The sequence below is a fragment of the Dermacentor andersoni genome, chromosome 1, assembly GCF_023375885.2.
Source record: "Dermacentor andersoni chromosome 1, qqDerAnde1_hic_scaffold, whole genome shotgun sequence".
Classification (NCBI taxonomy): Eukaryota; Metazoa; Arthropoda; class Arachnida; order Ixodida; family Ixodidae; genus Dermacentor; species Dermacentor andersoni.
The window spans coordinates 78900386-78917690 of record NC_092814.1 but is presented as its reverse complement, the minus strand read 5'-3'; the positions used below and the strand labels follow the sequence as shown (position 1 = coordinate 78917690).

Genomic DNA, 17305 nt, shown 5'->3' with positions numbered 1-17305 from the left:
TCATTTAAATGCACAAAGAAAAGTCCTCAGCACTACGCTTGATAAGTCTGACAACCATCTCCTTACGAAAGCCAGAATTCTTGGACCCTGGTTTGAGCCGACGTCGGCAAGAACTGCTTTAAAAGCGCTAGTGTGCTTTTTGAAGGAAACTAGATTCATTGAAAAACTATAGAATGCGCAAACTGATGCACTCCTTCTTTTAGCTTGTTTTCTTATCTTTTCTGCCCTTACCCCATCCCCCTGTGCAGTAGCCAACCGGACACTTAATTTGGTTGAGCTCCCTGCCTTTTACCTCTTGTTTTCCTTACTTTCTTCAGTGGAATTTTATTTCGATGTTTTCTTAAGAAAATGACCAAGCAAGATACGTGAAGTTAAGCATCCTGGATACAATCAAGTTTACAGCTACGTCATGGTATAGCGTAAATGCAGCCGGGCTTCTTTACGCTCAGAAAAACTTTTATGTAGCACTTATTGAGCAACAGAAAGCTGAGCAGAAAGCTGTCTATGGCTTGGAGTAGCATTTTCAAATGCCTACTCTTTCCTTATCGGAATGGCCAACAGCCCACTTTGTGACTTCTGCGGGTGCAATGAAACAATCGCGCACCTTATTTGTCAGTGCTCTCGTTTCAACCCGCAAAGAGCAGCCCTCTCAGCCACCCTAGACAAACTGGACAAGCGCCCAATGACAGAAAACAAGTTCCTTGGAAACTGGCCTACGCGAACATCAACGCGATCCGCTATGAAGGCGCTGCTGCGGTACTTAAAGGACACTGGACTTTCTGACAGATTGTGACTGTACGCTGTGTGCCGTAGGATTGTACGGTGACACTGTGTAAGACTAGGAACGTCTTTGCGGGCTGCGTGACAGTGCCCACAGAAACAGTTCGTGTGTACGTGCGTGTATGTGTATAGGTTTTTTTCCTTTTTTTAATCCTTCTATCTCTCACCTATCGCATTCCCTTGCCCCTCCCCCAGTACAGGGTAGCCAACCGGAGATAATCTCTGGTTAACCTCCCTGTCTTTCCTTTGTCTCTCTCTCTCTGTCTCTCTCTTTATATATATATATATATATATATATATATATATATATATATATATATATATATATATATCGGGAGATCGGGAGATTTCCATGTCGCTCTACAATTTTCTCATTGACACTTTTCGTCTAATTACAATGTTGGAGAAGTTGATTAAGACTATGTGATTAGGCGGAATTCAAAAAAATAATCTGAGTATCTCCAAGCGACGGCAAAGAACATTACCTTGGGTATGTCCAGCTACTTGGCATTTCGTTTGGTTAAAGTTACGTGGGAAACTGTATACATATATACACTATCAGTGATAAACTACTGACACTGGAAAAAAAATTGAGAAAGAAGAAACAATTAACGAAATGGGCATGTAACTTGTTTTTTAGCGTTTTGTTTTTCCCACTGGGGCTCGGGCCGTTGTTTGTTGGGTATAAAAAGCGGTCTCAGTGTCACAAAAATAAGGCACTTGGAACTATCGCTACAACATGGATTATCAACCTGACTAAACCGCCACGCTTGTGAACTTGATTTTCTTGGGTCCCATGGAACCATAGTAATATAAATTCTGCCGGCATGCCTTGCTAACATCAGTAACACTGTTTTTGTTGAGAGTTAGGCTTGTTACACCCTCACCAGTCGTCGCACGAGAGAGAGAGAGAGAGAGAGAGAGAGAGAGAGAGAGAGAGAGAGAGAGAGGCAAAGGGAAGACGGGGGGGTTAACCAGAGATTCTCTCCGGTTGGCTACCCTGTACTGGGGGAGGGCCAAGGGGATGCGATAGGTGAGAGAGAGAAGGATAAAAATAAAAAAAGAAATCAAACTACACACACATGCACGTACACACAAACTGTTTCTGTGGGTACTGTTACGCAGCCCGCAAAGACGTCCGTCCGTCCGTCCGTCCGTCTCTGTCTGTCTGTCTCTGTCTGTCTGTCTGTCTGTCTGTCTGTCTGTCTGTCTGTCTGTCTGTCTGTCTGTCTGTCTCTGTCTGTCTGTCTGTCTGTCTGTCTGTCTGTCTCTGTCTGTCTGTCTGTCTGTCTGTCTGTCTGTCTGTCTGTCTGTCTGTCAACAGATGGTAGAAATAATGGAGCTGCATCCCCACGGAAAACGAAGTCACAAAGCTATCTCTTAGTGGATGTCCGTCCACTGCGGAATATTTGGCCAGTGGTTGAGGTCGACCAGATCAATCGCTTGAACATCACAAGAAGATCATTGTATTCCTATCGCGCTTATAAAGATACGCTTCTATGCTCATTCGTTAAGAGGGACACAAGGTACAAAATGCATTGGGAGGAGGCAAGAACCGACAGGTCAAGCGCATGGGAGTACGCAGAGTATGCCTTAATTGCCCATGTACGGACGGACGGACAGACGGACGGACGGACGGACGGACCTTTATTAAGATAATAATCAGAAGAATCGCTAATGGTCGGGGCCCCTAGTCCTGGGCTCCGCTGGCTCTTGCCATCTTCTCAGCTCTCCGTATCAGCGTGAGCTGGTCGTCGAGGGCCAAGCTGGACAGCTGTGCCTCCCATTGCTCCTTCGTGATATTCGTGTCGGGGTGTTCTATGTTGTATAGTGTGCACTCCCACGTAATGTGGTATAGGGTCGGTGCGGCCCCGCACCACGGGCATTCGTCCCAGTAGCCTGTGGGGTGTATGCGATGTAATATGTGTAGGTACTTACACAGGCACGTACACGAACCAGCTGTCGTTGGTAGCCGCGTCGGAGGGATGGCTGTAGACACTGTGAAACTTGTTTGGAATTTCAAAATATGACCCATTGCTTCGAACGTTTTCGATCAATAAAATGAGAAGTCAGGATTCCATCATTTTTCAACGTCGTACGTAGTATGTGAAATAATTACTCGTATTATCATTGATCTTGTCGGGTCAACCACAGCACAGTCTGACCTTCTATAATATCCGTCGATATTTCTGTGCGTGTGGTCACTGTACTTTTAATTGAAATGGAACAAACTAAATATTTGAATTGCAGCAGTGGGTTATAGGTCATATTTGAATCGTACGGTATGCTTGATGGCCTTCTCGACGGGAGGCAACTCTCATGTGTAGGCTTTGACTCGAAGTTGCATTTATGGACGCCTACTACGTTCGCATAGAAATGGCTGACAGTGCTGCGTGCGCTGTCCGGTTGCATCAAAACCATCCATCACCTATTGCGTGACTGTCTTCAGTTTAAAGTTAAGAAACTCGTTTTCTATCGCATAAGCACGATTGTATGACCGGCCTTTGTCGACAGACAAAATAATGTAACACCGACCGCGCTTTTCATCGTCGCGAGAATCTCTGAAGGCTCTGAAAACTGACTGCCCTGTGGGATTGCATTTGACAACTTAACTTTTTCGTTCTGCTAGCATGCGTTCAGGGAACAAGTTCTTTCATCCATCTATTATCCTAATTCTCCTGAGTAGGCAAGGCAAGTGTATGCTTCTCGGGTTATCTGTCTCGCTTTCTCTGTTGATAATTTCTTTCTTCTGCCCACCTTTAACTGTGTACAGTACGTCAGAAAAGATTCCTGCCTTTCATTTTTTTCTTCTTGCTTTTTACAGCGGAGCTCACATACTTTAGTTTCCAGCGGATCGCTGGAAACTAGCGTAGATGGTGCGTAGACCGAGCGCGTGGACAAAAAAACAAATAAAAAAAAAAACGCCGTAGTTTCGATAACAAAGCACACGCGTAATCGCCGGTGCACCCTCCCCACTCCTGTGCGTCGTCCGCGCTCGCCTCACAGCTGCGGCGCATCCTCGCCACTCGCCACCTGTGCGTCGTCCGTAGATGACACTACAATGACGTCTACCTGCAAACGAAATAATAACAAATAAAATAAAACTACAACGGCAAACTGAAAATAGCCAATGGGTGTGTCTTTTTGTATGGTGACGTCACGCAGTGTTTAGGCACGTTATCTCAGCTGCGTTCCGGCCGTGTAATGGGTTGTCCGCGTATTGTGCGGACCGAGGAAGAATAGCGTGCCTTCGAAGAACGACGGCGTGAGGCTTCTAACGCGGAGTCTAGCATATAGACCGCGAAGCTATAGTCGCCTTAGTGACGAAATAACAAAGACAGTAAAAAATGACAATTCATGTGGTATTTGTCTTTATTTGAATCAATATAGTTATACACTATATACAGCTACTCTGGTCATTCACCTTCACAGAATGGAATAGCACTGAGTTTCTCTTTTTTTTGTTTCCATATTACTCGTGATCTCTAGAATTCGTTCGTTCTAGACTATGTTGTCTATCCTTCTCTAGACTTCGCTTTACTTTTATTTTGTTCCCAAATCGGTTCTCATTGCTGGTGGTATTTTTTCTTCGACAGGCATGCGGCAACGAAGCTTGCAAGAGCCTAGGCATGCACGGTCACCACCCAAGGAATTGCTTTTTCTACACTAGAGATTACTCGCATGAAGATCTCGTTAAATTCCTCAAGGTATGTATAGCTCCGCAACGGATTGTTTAATATATATTTTATTCACCTAAATGTGGGGCGCAGTTGAAGAAAAACATGATCTGTTAATAAACTAAACATTGCTTGCGTTTTTTTTTTTCACGAGGACATTGTTTGCTGCTGTTGGATAAATTGATGATCACTTCTGGCTCTGTGATGTTGATGGCATAACGACATGTTTGTGGGCACGGCCTCTGGAAAGCACGTCTTCGGAACATTATATTGTTTTGATTGTGTTGCACAGTAAGAGCCGAACCCGTTACATTTATCATGAATTAACAATATTTTATTACGATTACTATTACTGATATGTGAAAAGTTGTAGCGGCCGCTATTTTATAGTGGCTCTTTCTTCTTTTGATTTCAATTGAAGAAGAGCGGAAGCAGGGAGAAGATTTGCCGCAACTTGCTTTAACTGAAAGGATTTAAACGTATAGCGCGCGCGCACACGAACGTTATATCTAGGGTTCAGCATTCTCACTTTTCCCTCAAATTTAGTGCATTTTTTCGGTTTGTTTCCAGCCGGAAATTCTTTTTCTTTAGTTGTATAATTCTTCTAAATAGAATTGCCACCGGCTCTTTTCGGTGGATAACATTTCGTAAAATGCGCGTGGATGAATCACTGCCTTCGTAAAAATTCCTCAAGTGCTGGTGATTAGCGCCATGTGCGACCAATGCTTCTGACGAAGCACAGGGACAACTATGTGGGATGCGCCGATCGCAAGTTGCGGTCGCGTCGAGAGCCGGCGGACAAGGTGCGCTACGCCCTCCGCGGTTTCTGCGTCACTCTTGCGGCGAGTGCGCCCGTTCCTCGGAGTCGCGGGAAAAGGAACAAGTATCCAACACTCGAACATGACATTCACCTGACGAAGTAAAAAAAACAAAAAAACAAAAAACAAACATAAAAGCGTCTGCCTCCCTGACTCCTCGACTTTGGGCTGGTTCATTAATTTTGTTGGCGCTGAAATGGGCTGTGTGACTGTGAATACTGCAGTTAAACACTTTGGTTGTATCCAACACACGGAATGATGAGTTTTCCAGACACTCTCTACTAGCGGCCCAATGGCATAAGTAGTCGTCACTGTGCAGGAGTTAGATGTGCGCGTATTTGATTTTTGAACACGAAATGAATGATACTTTATTTGTAACATGAGGCGGGTATACAGAGATCCAGCAGAAAAAAAAAACAATGACTAGGCAGATGAGACCCTGCGTCAGCATCATTGAACTTGCCCAATTCAACCGCCGCAGTGGCCACTGCGTGAAGTCTACATGGACCCGGGCCAGGCACTATGAAACGATTACTTGGCCGGCAGACTATAGCGTGTGCTTGACCTCACCAAGCTCCTTGCATCGGAGCGCATGTAGGCTCGTAGCAGCGTGCCTATCGCCGTCTTGTAAATTTGGTTTCGGAGAACCTTTTCGCTTGAAACCGAATTCTATGAAAAATTAAGCATGCGCTTTTCGGTTTAAATGGAAAACACTGAAGCCGACCTATAGCCACCGGCATCAATCACGCTGACAAAAGTTGCATGATATTATTACGTTCGATTGTATGATGTGCTCTGTACCTGGAATATTTCATTCATGTTCATTAATTCAGTATTTATTTACAATATATTTACAATACAATATTTACAATACAAAATCAAAAAGCATTACTGGACCCATAGACATTGGCTACGGCATTTGAATTGGCATTTGAATTGGCATTGCCATGTACATAAAAAGCCTATGCGTTATATTTGCGTTACTGAACTGTATGGTGCTGGCTATTTCCAGGACGCGAATGTTGCTGTCGACGAAACGGTCCCGGAAGATTCAACGGCCACATGCTCTGTTGGTGTCACCAATGATGACTATCGTGACTCACCATGTGGAGTCCAAGTACTGAAGGCGGGAAAGTGCGAGTATGTACATATATATGTATAGCTTTGTTTTTTCTTCTTTTTTACCCGCTCAAGGCTGCTGCAGCCTTGAAGAGGGGGTTGTATTGCCACATTGTTTGGTGTCGCGCACTCGCTCCTAAAACGGGTCTGCTGTAGCGCAAATTGCGCTCGGAATATTACATGACTCGGCACAGACGCAAACCAAATTGTGCCGGATCTGGGAGACTATATATACCGAACTAAACCACCTGAATGCCTAGTAAGGGGGCTTATGTCAAATTCAATTCTTACACACTTTAACAGAACAAGCTCCTGGCTTCGAGACATGGCACAGCGCATGCGCTAGCTTTCGTGCTCGTGTGCCTGCAAATTTGGCCATTTCCAGCCAGCATGCTGTCTAAATAGCAAACACCCCAGTGTTCCCTACAATGTGCTTCTAGGAAACTCTATGGCAACACTGCAGACGATAACGCTTGGTGCCGAATGCGGTATTTGCTCAGCCGTCCTGATGTGTGAAAACGCCGCTCATGCGCTGCAGGCTGCTCATTGTTGCGCATGCCTATATGCGAGAGCCTAGGAGACTGTTCTTGTGCACTTCGCACGCGTATTTGGGCTGCGCATTGCACTTTCTTGGGAAACGGTACTTCACGTCATAGAACAATGAAGCATACCTAAATACTTCCTATTATACCGGTTGGGCCTCAAAATGTGTGTGCAGTAGATTCTCGCTAAGGCGAGTTTGAAGGGACCGGGAAAATCTGTTCGCCCTATCAGAAGTTTGTCTGAACATGACTGATCCTCAAAACTCGAAGGCTGCTATTCCAGGTGTACCAAACATCCCCTACAAAAATAATAAATGAAACAGCTTTAAAACTACGAATACAGATAAGAAAACAAGTCATTAGATCTGCATGATGCGAAGTATTGCTCTATGCTCTTCTAATTGAATTCTTGTTGCTCTCCCGTTCTCTTCAAACCTCCTGTGCGCTGTAACAAATGCTCTTATTTACCCTAGGTTCAATTCTTCAGTGGATTCATGTGGTTGCGCAAACAAACAAAAAAAAAAAAACCTAGGCATTCAAGGCGCTCCGAGCTGCATCGCTTGTAAACATAGCTGGTTCTTGTAGTTCTTGGGCAGTGCCCTCGACATAATCATCCGCCTGCAGAGTTGCCCCGAAAATAATCATTATAGGTCGTATGGTACGAACGCTGCAAGTTTCCATGTCATCGTCGTAGCTTGTACAGATGTTTGTCCTCAGAAACACCATTTGCATCTCGTGTGGCTAGCAGAGCCATCTGCTCCAAGTCAGCCGATCCAAGCCTCTCGCCGAGCCGAGTAGTAGGCATCACTGGGGGCTGCAGACGTTCGGTTTAACCGGCTTCGTTTTAATGGGACTTTACTGCTACACAATGCTGGTGGAACCATCCTGCTTGCAGGTCCTGTAGGTACTAGCGCCAGAGTTCCCTCTAGTAATTTTGGTAGGAGACGCTGTGGTAAATGAAGCGGCCATGCTGCTACGCCGGACCCGCTGCGGTTGCTCAGTGGCTATGGTGTTAGGCTGCTGAGCACGAGGTCGCGGGATCGAATCCTGGCCACGGCGGTCGCATTTCGATGGGGGCGAAATGCGAAAACACCCGTGTACTTACATTTAGGTGCACGTTAAAGAACCCCAGGTGGTCGAAATTTCCGGAGTCCTCCACTACGGCGTGCCTCATAATCAGAAAGTGGTTTTGGCACGTAAAACCCCACAATTTTTTTTTATGCTGCTACGCCGGTGAGCATTGTCAAGCAAATGGGAAGGGGTCGCTCAATGCTCCCTCGAGTATTTTTTTTTTGCCAATTATTTGAAACAGTTGCAAACATGCGACTTCAAATTAAACACCTATACTAAAAATAACCTTTGATACGTGTTCGGTAATTTTGAACATTCGCATCTGGGTAATTTTAATGAAACGATTGATGTCTTCTTATTTCTGGAGTGTTCCACGTCTCTGTTACAATAAGTTCCGCATTGCCGAATAGAGTACCTGCACTCCAAGTAGGGTTTAGTAAGAAGTACTATAGAAGCACGTTTCGCGTACGCACGAAGCTAGACCAACGCAGTGTTGTTTCATTTGCTTTAGTAACATTGCATTATGTACGGCGTTATTATGAAACGGAAGTAGCCCTAGAGAGAGAGAGAGAATGAAGAGGAAAGGCAGGGAGGTTAACCAGATATGAGTCTCCGGTTTGCTACCCTACACTGGGGATGGGGGATAGGGGTTAGAAAGATGACAGAGAGGAAAACGCAAAAAAAAAGGAAAAAAAAACACGCACACGTGGAGGCACACACACACAAAAGGCGTTCCAGTTAAAGTCGTTCACACAGGCCGGTAGATCGCAAAAAGCGCAATAGCGCTTGCACGGCCTTCTTCTGTGACGGTAGGTCCTTTCGATGTTGTAGAATTCTTTTTTCGGATAGCGCTTGGTCGTCCAGTTGGTCAAGTTCGTGGCGAAGGCATGCCCTCTGTGTACTGTACTGCGGGCAGGCACACAAAATATGGCCAATTGATTCTTCATGGCCGCAGTGGTCACAGGTTGGGCTGTCGGTCATCCCTATGCGGAATGCATAGGCTTTAGTAAAGGCAACGCCCAACCAAAGTCGATATAAAAGCGTGGCGTCTCTACGGCGAAGCTGTGATGGCGCTCGAAGACTTAGTGTTGGATCAAGTGAGTACAGTCGCGTGTTTCTTAAATGTGGCTCATTCCATTGCGACGCGGTGCACTGCCGAGCAAGTAGGAGGAGCTTCCGTGCTGCTTCAGTTCTAGAATGAGGAATTGGGACGTGGCGCTCCTCAGTATGGGCTGAGCGGGCAGCGTGATCCGCCCGTTCATTGCGGATAATCCCGCAGTGATATAATTATGATATAATTATACATAATATGCTTTCAGCCTGAGTTTTCCGTAAGGCGTGGCGACTTGTATAAAGTCGTAAAACCTTTGACAGACTTGAGTAGTGCTCAACGACTCATTTTATACTTCCACCGCTTCTTTTTACAGGAAGCACTACAAGGAGTATCTCTGCGATTTGATTTTCCGTGATCGCGTAGACGTTCTGAGCACTTGGACTATGGACAAGCTGGAAAACGAACTCCGGAAACACAACAAAGAGGTTCCCGAGTTCCCCCCGATGCCTAGTCATGAACTATTAGAACGCCTCCGCGAGGTAAGTCGCCTCGCTGGTGTGGTCGCAAGGAAGCGTCGCCGGGTGCCACCTCACTTTCCAAACTTGTGTCTAATAAGTGTTACACTGAACTGTAATGTTTTTTTGCTTTAGTTTTGTTGCGGATGAGTGAACGATAAAGCATTTAAATATTAAGAGGAAGCTTTAGCTCGGGCCCAACTGCGACGTGGCCTATTCAAATACATGTAAAACGCAAGCACGCTTTTCTGCGATAACCCCTGGACCGATTTTAATGAAATCTGTTGCAGTTGAAAGAGAAAGTTAAATTCTGATGACTGTTGGATGCGGAATTTCGATTGAGGCCCTGGGTTTTGTTGAAAGAATTCTCAAAAATTCGAAAGTTCGAAAAAATATATAGAAGCGCGAAGTTTACGAATTAATAGCTCTCCGTCAAAAACAGTTATCACGGTTCTGTAAACGGTATCCATTAGATCATTCAAAGTGGACAAATTCCATATGTCAATTTATATATATATATATAACCCCGCAGGGGCGTCTGCGTCAGCAGGTGTTTGGTGTGTTGCGACACCACGTGCCCGAGCACACGAGGGTTGGACCCTCCCGTGCGTAGCCGTGCGCGGCTTTGCCGTGTCTGGGGAAAGGGGGATCCTAGGGGTTGAGCCGATGCTGGGTGTTTGTACCTTTAAGGCCCCCCGGCGGAGGCAGCACACATCTTCGGCCTCGGCTTCACATAGACGGCACCTCGAGACTGACCCACCTGGAGGAAATCGGCTGTCGCCTTTTCCTGTCCTCCTCTCCAATCTTCGTCTTTCTCTCCCACTTTTCCATCTTTCCTGTCTTCTCTTCACTTCTTATTACTTCCGTATATCCTGGCGGCAAGGGTTAACCGTGTGTAATATATCCTGTCTTGGGTATACATATATTAAGTTATAGCGGCGATGCATGGCTGGCGTCTGCAGGTATTATTCCCAACCTAGTAGCGTCCCCTAGTTGGGCTCGGTGGTGGATGGCTACCATCGCCGCCGAACTTTCCAGTGTTTACATGGCAAACGCTTTTCCCCCCCTCCAAGATCGCCCTCAAAAACGAGGGCGCACCGAAGCAACATTTCAGTTCCTATTAAAACCAAACTATGACACCTTCCCAAAGTTCCATGTCCTTCACAGTGAAGGCAACACAACTATTAGAAAACTCTCACCTTTCGTAGTATCCAAATGCCTATCAAACACGATCGGATAGGCTACAAAGCATCAAAGATGGCAAGCGGAGACCTCCTTCTCGAACTGACAAAGAAAGAACAAGTCGAAAAAATCAGTGAACTCAAAAGCATCGGTGACATTAATGTCACAATTTCCCCACATCGCTCGCTCAAAACCAGCAGAGGAGTAATATCAGAAGATTTCTTGAACCTCAGTGACGAAGAGCTCCTTGAGGGATTCCAGGAGCAACATGTAATCAAGGTACAAAGGATAACACTTCGACGAAACGACCAACAGATCCCCACAAAACACGTAATACTTACATTTGGCTCCAGTACTGTGTCAAGTTCACTCGACTCGGGCTACCTGAAAATCAACGTGCGACCATACATACCGAACCCGAGGCGGTGCTTCAAGTGCCAGACGTTCGGACATGCATCACAATCATGCAGAGGAAAGGAAACATGTGCAAAGTGTAGTGCCAACGACCATCCACCTGACAACTGCAATGCTCCCGCACAATGTGTCAATTGCAAGGGCGATCATCCAGCTTACTCACGCAGCTGCCCTTGCTGGAAAAGAGGAGGAGGAATGAACGTTTATTGTGTGAAACAGCGAGAAAGTGTTCTTTCTTCGCCCTAGGTGGGCGGCTCTTTTAGTCCAGAAAGCCGTTGGCTAATGCCGCAGCCCGGGCCCGGTCCACCAGACTTCGCTGATCTTCCAGGCTCTGTGCGTTTAACATTGCCTCCCACGTTTCTTCGATCGCTTGTAGCGGTTCTGGGGCATCATCTTGACTGTTGCTCTCGCGGTGTGGGCACACCAACACGATGTGTTGGAGAGTGTCTGGTACCTCACAATATCGGCATAGGTATGAGAATTCGGTTGCTGGAAAAGAGAAAAAGAAATAATCGCAATAACTGTAAAGGAAGAGATTTCATTCCATGAAGCGAGGAAAAGGCTAGCGCACTTACCTCAAATAAGCTATGCCAGTGTGACGCAGCAGGGGGCAGCGCCACACCGGTCTCAGGAATCTACAGGGTCCACGTCCGGTACTCCTGTAGAAACCCCAACCGCCCCCCTTGGTGGCTGCAGCCAGTGCTGCTCCATCAGCAACGAAGACGGGCCCGCAGACAACAGTGCCGCAGGCCCCGAAGTTGAAGCGTACCCCACGGCCCGAGACGCGCGTCTCGGCGCCTGGATCCCGATCGTCCAGTGCCTCGGAAAAGGCGATGGAGGTCGATCCAAAAACCCTGGCGTCATTGACGCCAAAAGACCCGCGCTCCTTGGAGCGCTCACAGAAGGAGAAACATAAAACTCCTGTGAGAAAGGGAAAGGTAACCTGAACGGTTACCGCCCTTTTCATAAGAGTAATCAGCTTTTAAATACGTCATTTACAATTTGTAAGCTCACACACATAAGTAATTTTTTCCCCAATTCCAATAAGATGGCTTTTATCATTCATTGGAACTGCAGAGGCCTAATTCACAATATAGGTGACATCAAAGACATCATAAATAAGTTATCACCAGTAGCATTCCGCCTTCTAGAAACGAACCTGGGACCCAAACATACACATTTTCTTAAAGGTTTTAGTCATAAGAAAGGACCGCGAGCACTCCAGCCGTCTATCAGGAGGTGTCGCTATTATCGTCCAAGGCGGCATCCCCACACGGAACGTTTCATTAAATACTCCATACGAGGCAGTAGCTGTCACCGTTCTATCTTTTAAGACTGTCACCATTTGTTCGTTGTACATCCCTCCCCATAGCCATTTCACAACTCGAGACCTGGAAAATTTAATTGGCCAGCTGCCGGAGCCTTTTGTTTTAGTTGGAGATTTTAATGCTCATTGCACTCTTTGGGGCAGCGATAAGAATGACCAAAGAGGACAACTTATCGAAGATTTTATTTTGACAAATAACACGTCTTTTGAATTCAGGTGCGCCAACTCATTTTTCACCGAGCTCACGTAATTTTAGCTGCCTCGATTTAGCATTTTGCTCTCCGGACATTTTTACCGATTTTAAATGGGATGTACTCGAGACTTCATATGGCAGTGATCATCTACCTGCCATAATCAACCTCACCTCAACACTACCCATTATATCCTACAAACCACGCCAATGGAAGTTACAAATGGCAGACTGGGCTGTTTTTACAGAAAGTGCCGGGCTGGAGGAGCTTAGTTTAACAGACTTAAGCATTGACGAAATTAATGAAAAATTTACTAACTGTATTATTTCTGCAGCCGAAAAGACCATTCCGCAATCTTCTGGCGTTGTTCGGAAAAAGCTTAATCCTTGGTGGACACATGAATGCACCGTAGCAAAAAAGCAGCAAAATAAGGCCTGGGGAATCTTACGCAGGTACCCAACATATAACAACCTTATAAATTTTAAACAAGCCAAAGCGAAAGCTCGATATATCCGGAGACAGGCAGAAAAATGTTCCTGACAAAATATGTATCCACAATTAATAGCACCGTCACATCCAAAAGGATGTGGGACCAGGTCAGGAAGTTTAAGGGGGACTACTCACCATACACGATACCCATACTTACACGTTCAGGCACTCAAACAACACTACAAGAACAAGCGAATATGCTTGGGGAGCATTTCTACAACGTCTCCTGCTCGGCTAACTATTCAAAGACGTTCCTAAAATACAAACTGTCGGCAGAAAAGGAGAAACTACCAACTGCTAGCATGTCAAGCGACGAATACAACGCTCCATTCATGGTACAAGAACTCAACAGGGTTCTCTGTGCTGGCAAGAAAACTGCAGTAGGTCCTGACCGGATTCATTATTCCATGCTCGCACACCTGTCCCAAGCATCCGTAGATGCTCTCCTTAAATTTTTTAACAAAGTATTTGAATCCGGAAGCATGCCAAAAAGTTGGAAAAACGCAATAGTTGTGCCTTTTTTAAAAACAGGTAAATCCCCCAGATCCCCAAGTAGCTTTCGACCTATTGCCCTGACAAGCTGTTTGGCGAAATCATATGAAAGTATCGTAAATGCCAGATTAACTTTCACGCTTCATATACGGAACTCCATTGATTCTCATTAGTGCGGATATAAAAAAGGGTGTTCAACGACAGACCACCTCGTCCGACTTGAACACGAAATACGTGAGGCATTCATACACAAACAGCACTGCCTGGCAGTGTTCTTCGATTTAGAAAAAGCGTATGACACTACGTGGAGATTCGGATCTTACGTGACCTCGCTGCGTTAGGAATCCGCGGCAAAATGCTAAACTGTCTCGCTGATTTTATATCCAACAGAACATTCCAAATCCGTCTAGGCAATGTGCTCTCGCGCACATTTATCCAGGAAAACGGCGTGCCACAAGGTTGCGTACTAAGCATAACACTCTTTATAGCAAAAATGAACTCTGTTAACAAAATCATTCCCTCCTCTGTTATGCACTCCATATACGTCGATGATCTGCAAATAGCGTGCCGCGCCTCAAACTTACGAACATGTGAAAGGCAGCTCCAGATAACAATAAATAAACTAATGGAGTGGGCTGAGAAAAATAGCTTTCGCTTCTCTACTCAAAAAACTGTTACGATGCTATTCTCTCAAAAACGAGGGTTGTACTTAAACCCGGATTTAAAATTGAATGATGTCGCGCTGTCGGTAAAACAAGAATATAAATTCTTGGGAGTAATCTTTGACAAAAAACTAAACTTCCTATCCCACAGTAAAACACTAAAGATTAAGGCAAATAAAGCATTGAATATCCTGAATGTTTTATTTCATAAGCACTGGGGTTCCGACCGAACCTGTCTTTTACGTATTTACCGGTCTCTTGTCTCATAAGCACTGGGGTTCCGACCGAACCTGTCTTTTACGTATTTACCGGTCTCTTGTCTACGCCCCTACATCTAGTCATGATGACCAGGAAGTCGAAAGCTTCTATGAAGACGTGGAATCGGCGATGGGTAAAGTCAAAACAAAATACAGTATACTGATGGGCGATTTCAATGCCAGGGTAGGCAAGAAGCAGGCCGGAGACAAGTCAGTGGGGGAATATGGCATAGGCTCTAGGAATAGCAGGAGAGAGTTATTAGTAGAGTTTGCAGAATGAAATAATTTGCAGATAATAAATACCTTCTACAAGCGTGATAACCGAAAGTGGGCGAGAAGGAGCCTGAATGGCGAGACTAGAAATGAAATAGACTTCATACTCTGCGCTAACCCTGGCATCATATAAGATGTGGACGTGCACGGCAAGGTGCGCTGCAGTGACCATAGGATGGTAAGAACTCGAATTAGCCTTGACTTGAGGAGGGAACGGAAGAAACTGGTACATAAGAAACCAATCAATGAGTTAGAGGTAAGAGGGAAACAAGAGGAATTCCGCATCAAGCTACAGAACAGGTATTCGGCTTTAACCCAGGAAGAGGACCATAGGGTTGAAGCAATGAACGACAATCTTATGGGCATCATTAAGGAGTGCGCAATAGAAGTCGGTGGTAACGCCGTTAAACAGGAAACCAGTAAGCTATCGCAGGAGACGAAATATCTGATCAAGAAACGCCAATGTATGAAAGCCTCTAACCCTAGAGCTAGAATAGAACTGGCAGAACTTTCTAAGTTAATCAACAAGCGTAAGACAGCGGACATAAGGAACTATAATATGGATAGAATTGAACAGGCTCTCAGGAACGGAGGAAGCCTAAAAGCAGTGAAGAAGAAACTAGGAATAGGCAAGAATCAGATGTGTGCGTTAAGAGACAAAGCCGGCAATATCGTTACTAATATGGATGAGATAGTTCAAGTGGCTGAAAAGTTTTATAGAGATTTATACAGTACCAGTAACACCCACGACGATAAGGTGAGAGAGAATAGTCTAGAGGAACTTGAAATCCCACAAGTAACACCGGAAGAGGTAAAGAACGCCTTGGGAGCTATGCAAAGGGGGAAGGCAGCTGGGGAGGATCAGGTAACAGCAGATTTGTTGAAGGATGGTGGGAACACTGTCCTAGAAAGGTTGGCCGCCCTATATACACAATGCCTCATGACCTCGAACGTACCGGAATCTTGGAAGAACGCTAACATAATCCTAATCCATAAGAAAGGGGACGCCAAAGACTTGAAAAATTATAGACCGATCAGCTTACTGTCCGTTGCCGACAAAGTATTTACTAAGGTAATCGCAAATAAAATCAGGAATACCTTAGACTTCTGTCAACCAAAGGACCAGGCAGGATTCCGTAAAGGCTACTCAACAATAGACCATATTCACACTTTCAATCAGGTGATAGAGAAATGTGCGGAATATAACCAACCCTTATATATAGCCTTCATTGATTACGAAAAAGCATTTGATTCAGTCGAACCCTCAGCAGTCATGAATGCACTACGGAATCAGGGCGTAGATGAGCCATATGTAAAGATACTGGAAGCTATCTATAGCGGTTCCACAGCCACCGTAATCCTCCACAAAGAAAGCAACAAAATCCCAATAAAGAAAGGCGTCAGACAGGGAGATACGATATCTCCAATGCTATTCACAGCATGTTTACAGGAGGTATTCAGAGACATGGAGTGGGAAGAATTGGGGATAAAGGTTGATGGAGAATACCTTAGCAACTTGCGATTCGCTGATGATATTGCCTTGCTTAGTAACTCAGGAGACCAATTGCAATGCATGCTCACTGACCTGGAGAGGCAAAGCAGAAGGGTGGGTCTGAAAATTAATCTACAGAAAACTAAAGTAATGTTTAACAGTCTCGGAAGAGAACAGCAGTTTACGATAGGCAGCGAGGCACTGGAAGTGGTAAGGGAATACATCTACTTAGGGCAGGTAGTGACCACGGATCCGGATCATGAGACTGAAATAACCAGAAGAATAAGAATGGGCTGGGGTGCGTTTGGCAGGCATTCTCAAATCATGAACAGCAGGTTGCCACTATCCCTCAAGAGGAAAGTGTATAACAGCTGTGTCTTACCAGTACTCACCTACGGGGCAGAAACCTGGAGGCTTACGAAAAGGGTTCTGCTGAAATTGAGGACGACGCAACGAGCCATGGAAAGAAGAATGATAGGTGTAACGTTAAGGGATAAGAAAAGAGCAGATTGGCTGAGGGAACAAACGCGGGTAAATGACATCTTAGTTGAAATCAAGAAAAAGAAATGTGCATGGGCCGGACATGTAATGAGGAGGGAAGATAACCGATAGTCATTAAGGGTTACGGACTGGATTCCAAGGGAAGGGAAGCGTAGTAGGGGGCGGCAGAAAGTTAGGTGGGCGGATGACATTAAGACGTTTGCAGGGACAACATGGCCACAATTAGTACATGACCGGGGTAGTTGGAGAAGTATGGGAGAGGCCTTTGCCCTGCAGTGGGCGTAACTAGGCTGATGATGATGATAATGATGTGCGTAGCCTTTTAGACTACGGCTCCGTAGTTTACGGCTCAGCCAGACAGTCCTATATCCAACGACTTTATCCAGTACATAACCTTGGATTGCGACTGGCAAGTACTGCCTACAGAACATCACCTATTCAAAGTTTAT

The 17305-nt window shown here is 45.4% G+C and overlaps 1 protein-coding gene across 2 annotated transcripts in view; it reads left to right on the top strand.

Annotated features, from left to right (window-relative positions):
• LOC126544056 (E3 ubiquitin-protein ligase RNF31-like) overlaps positions 1–17305 on the top strand; it is a 93572-nt gene that overhangs the window by 69511 nt on the left and 6756 nt on the right. For both annotated transcript variants that reach the window (XM_055061629.2, XM_050191256.3), the window contains 3 exons: positions 4377–4487; positions 6288–6415; positions 9435–9600. In XM_055061629.2, coding sequence (XP_054917604.2) covers positions 4377–4487; positions 6288–6415; positions 9435–9600 — 405 coding nt within the window. The remainder of the gene's footprint in view (positions 1–4376; positions 4488–6287; positions 6416–9434; positions 9601–17305) is intronic.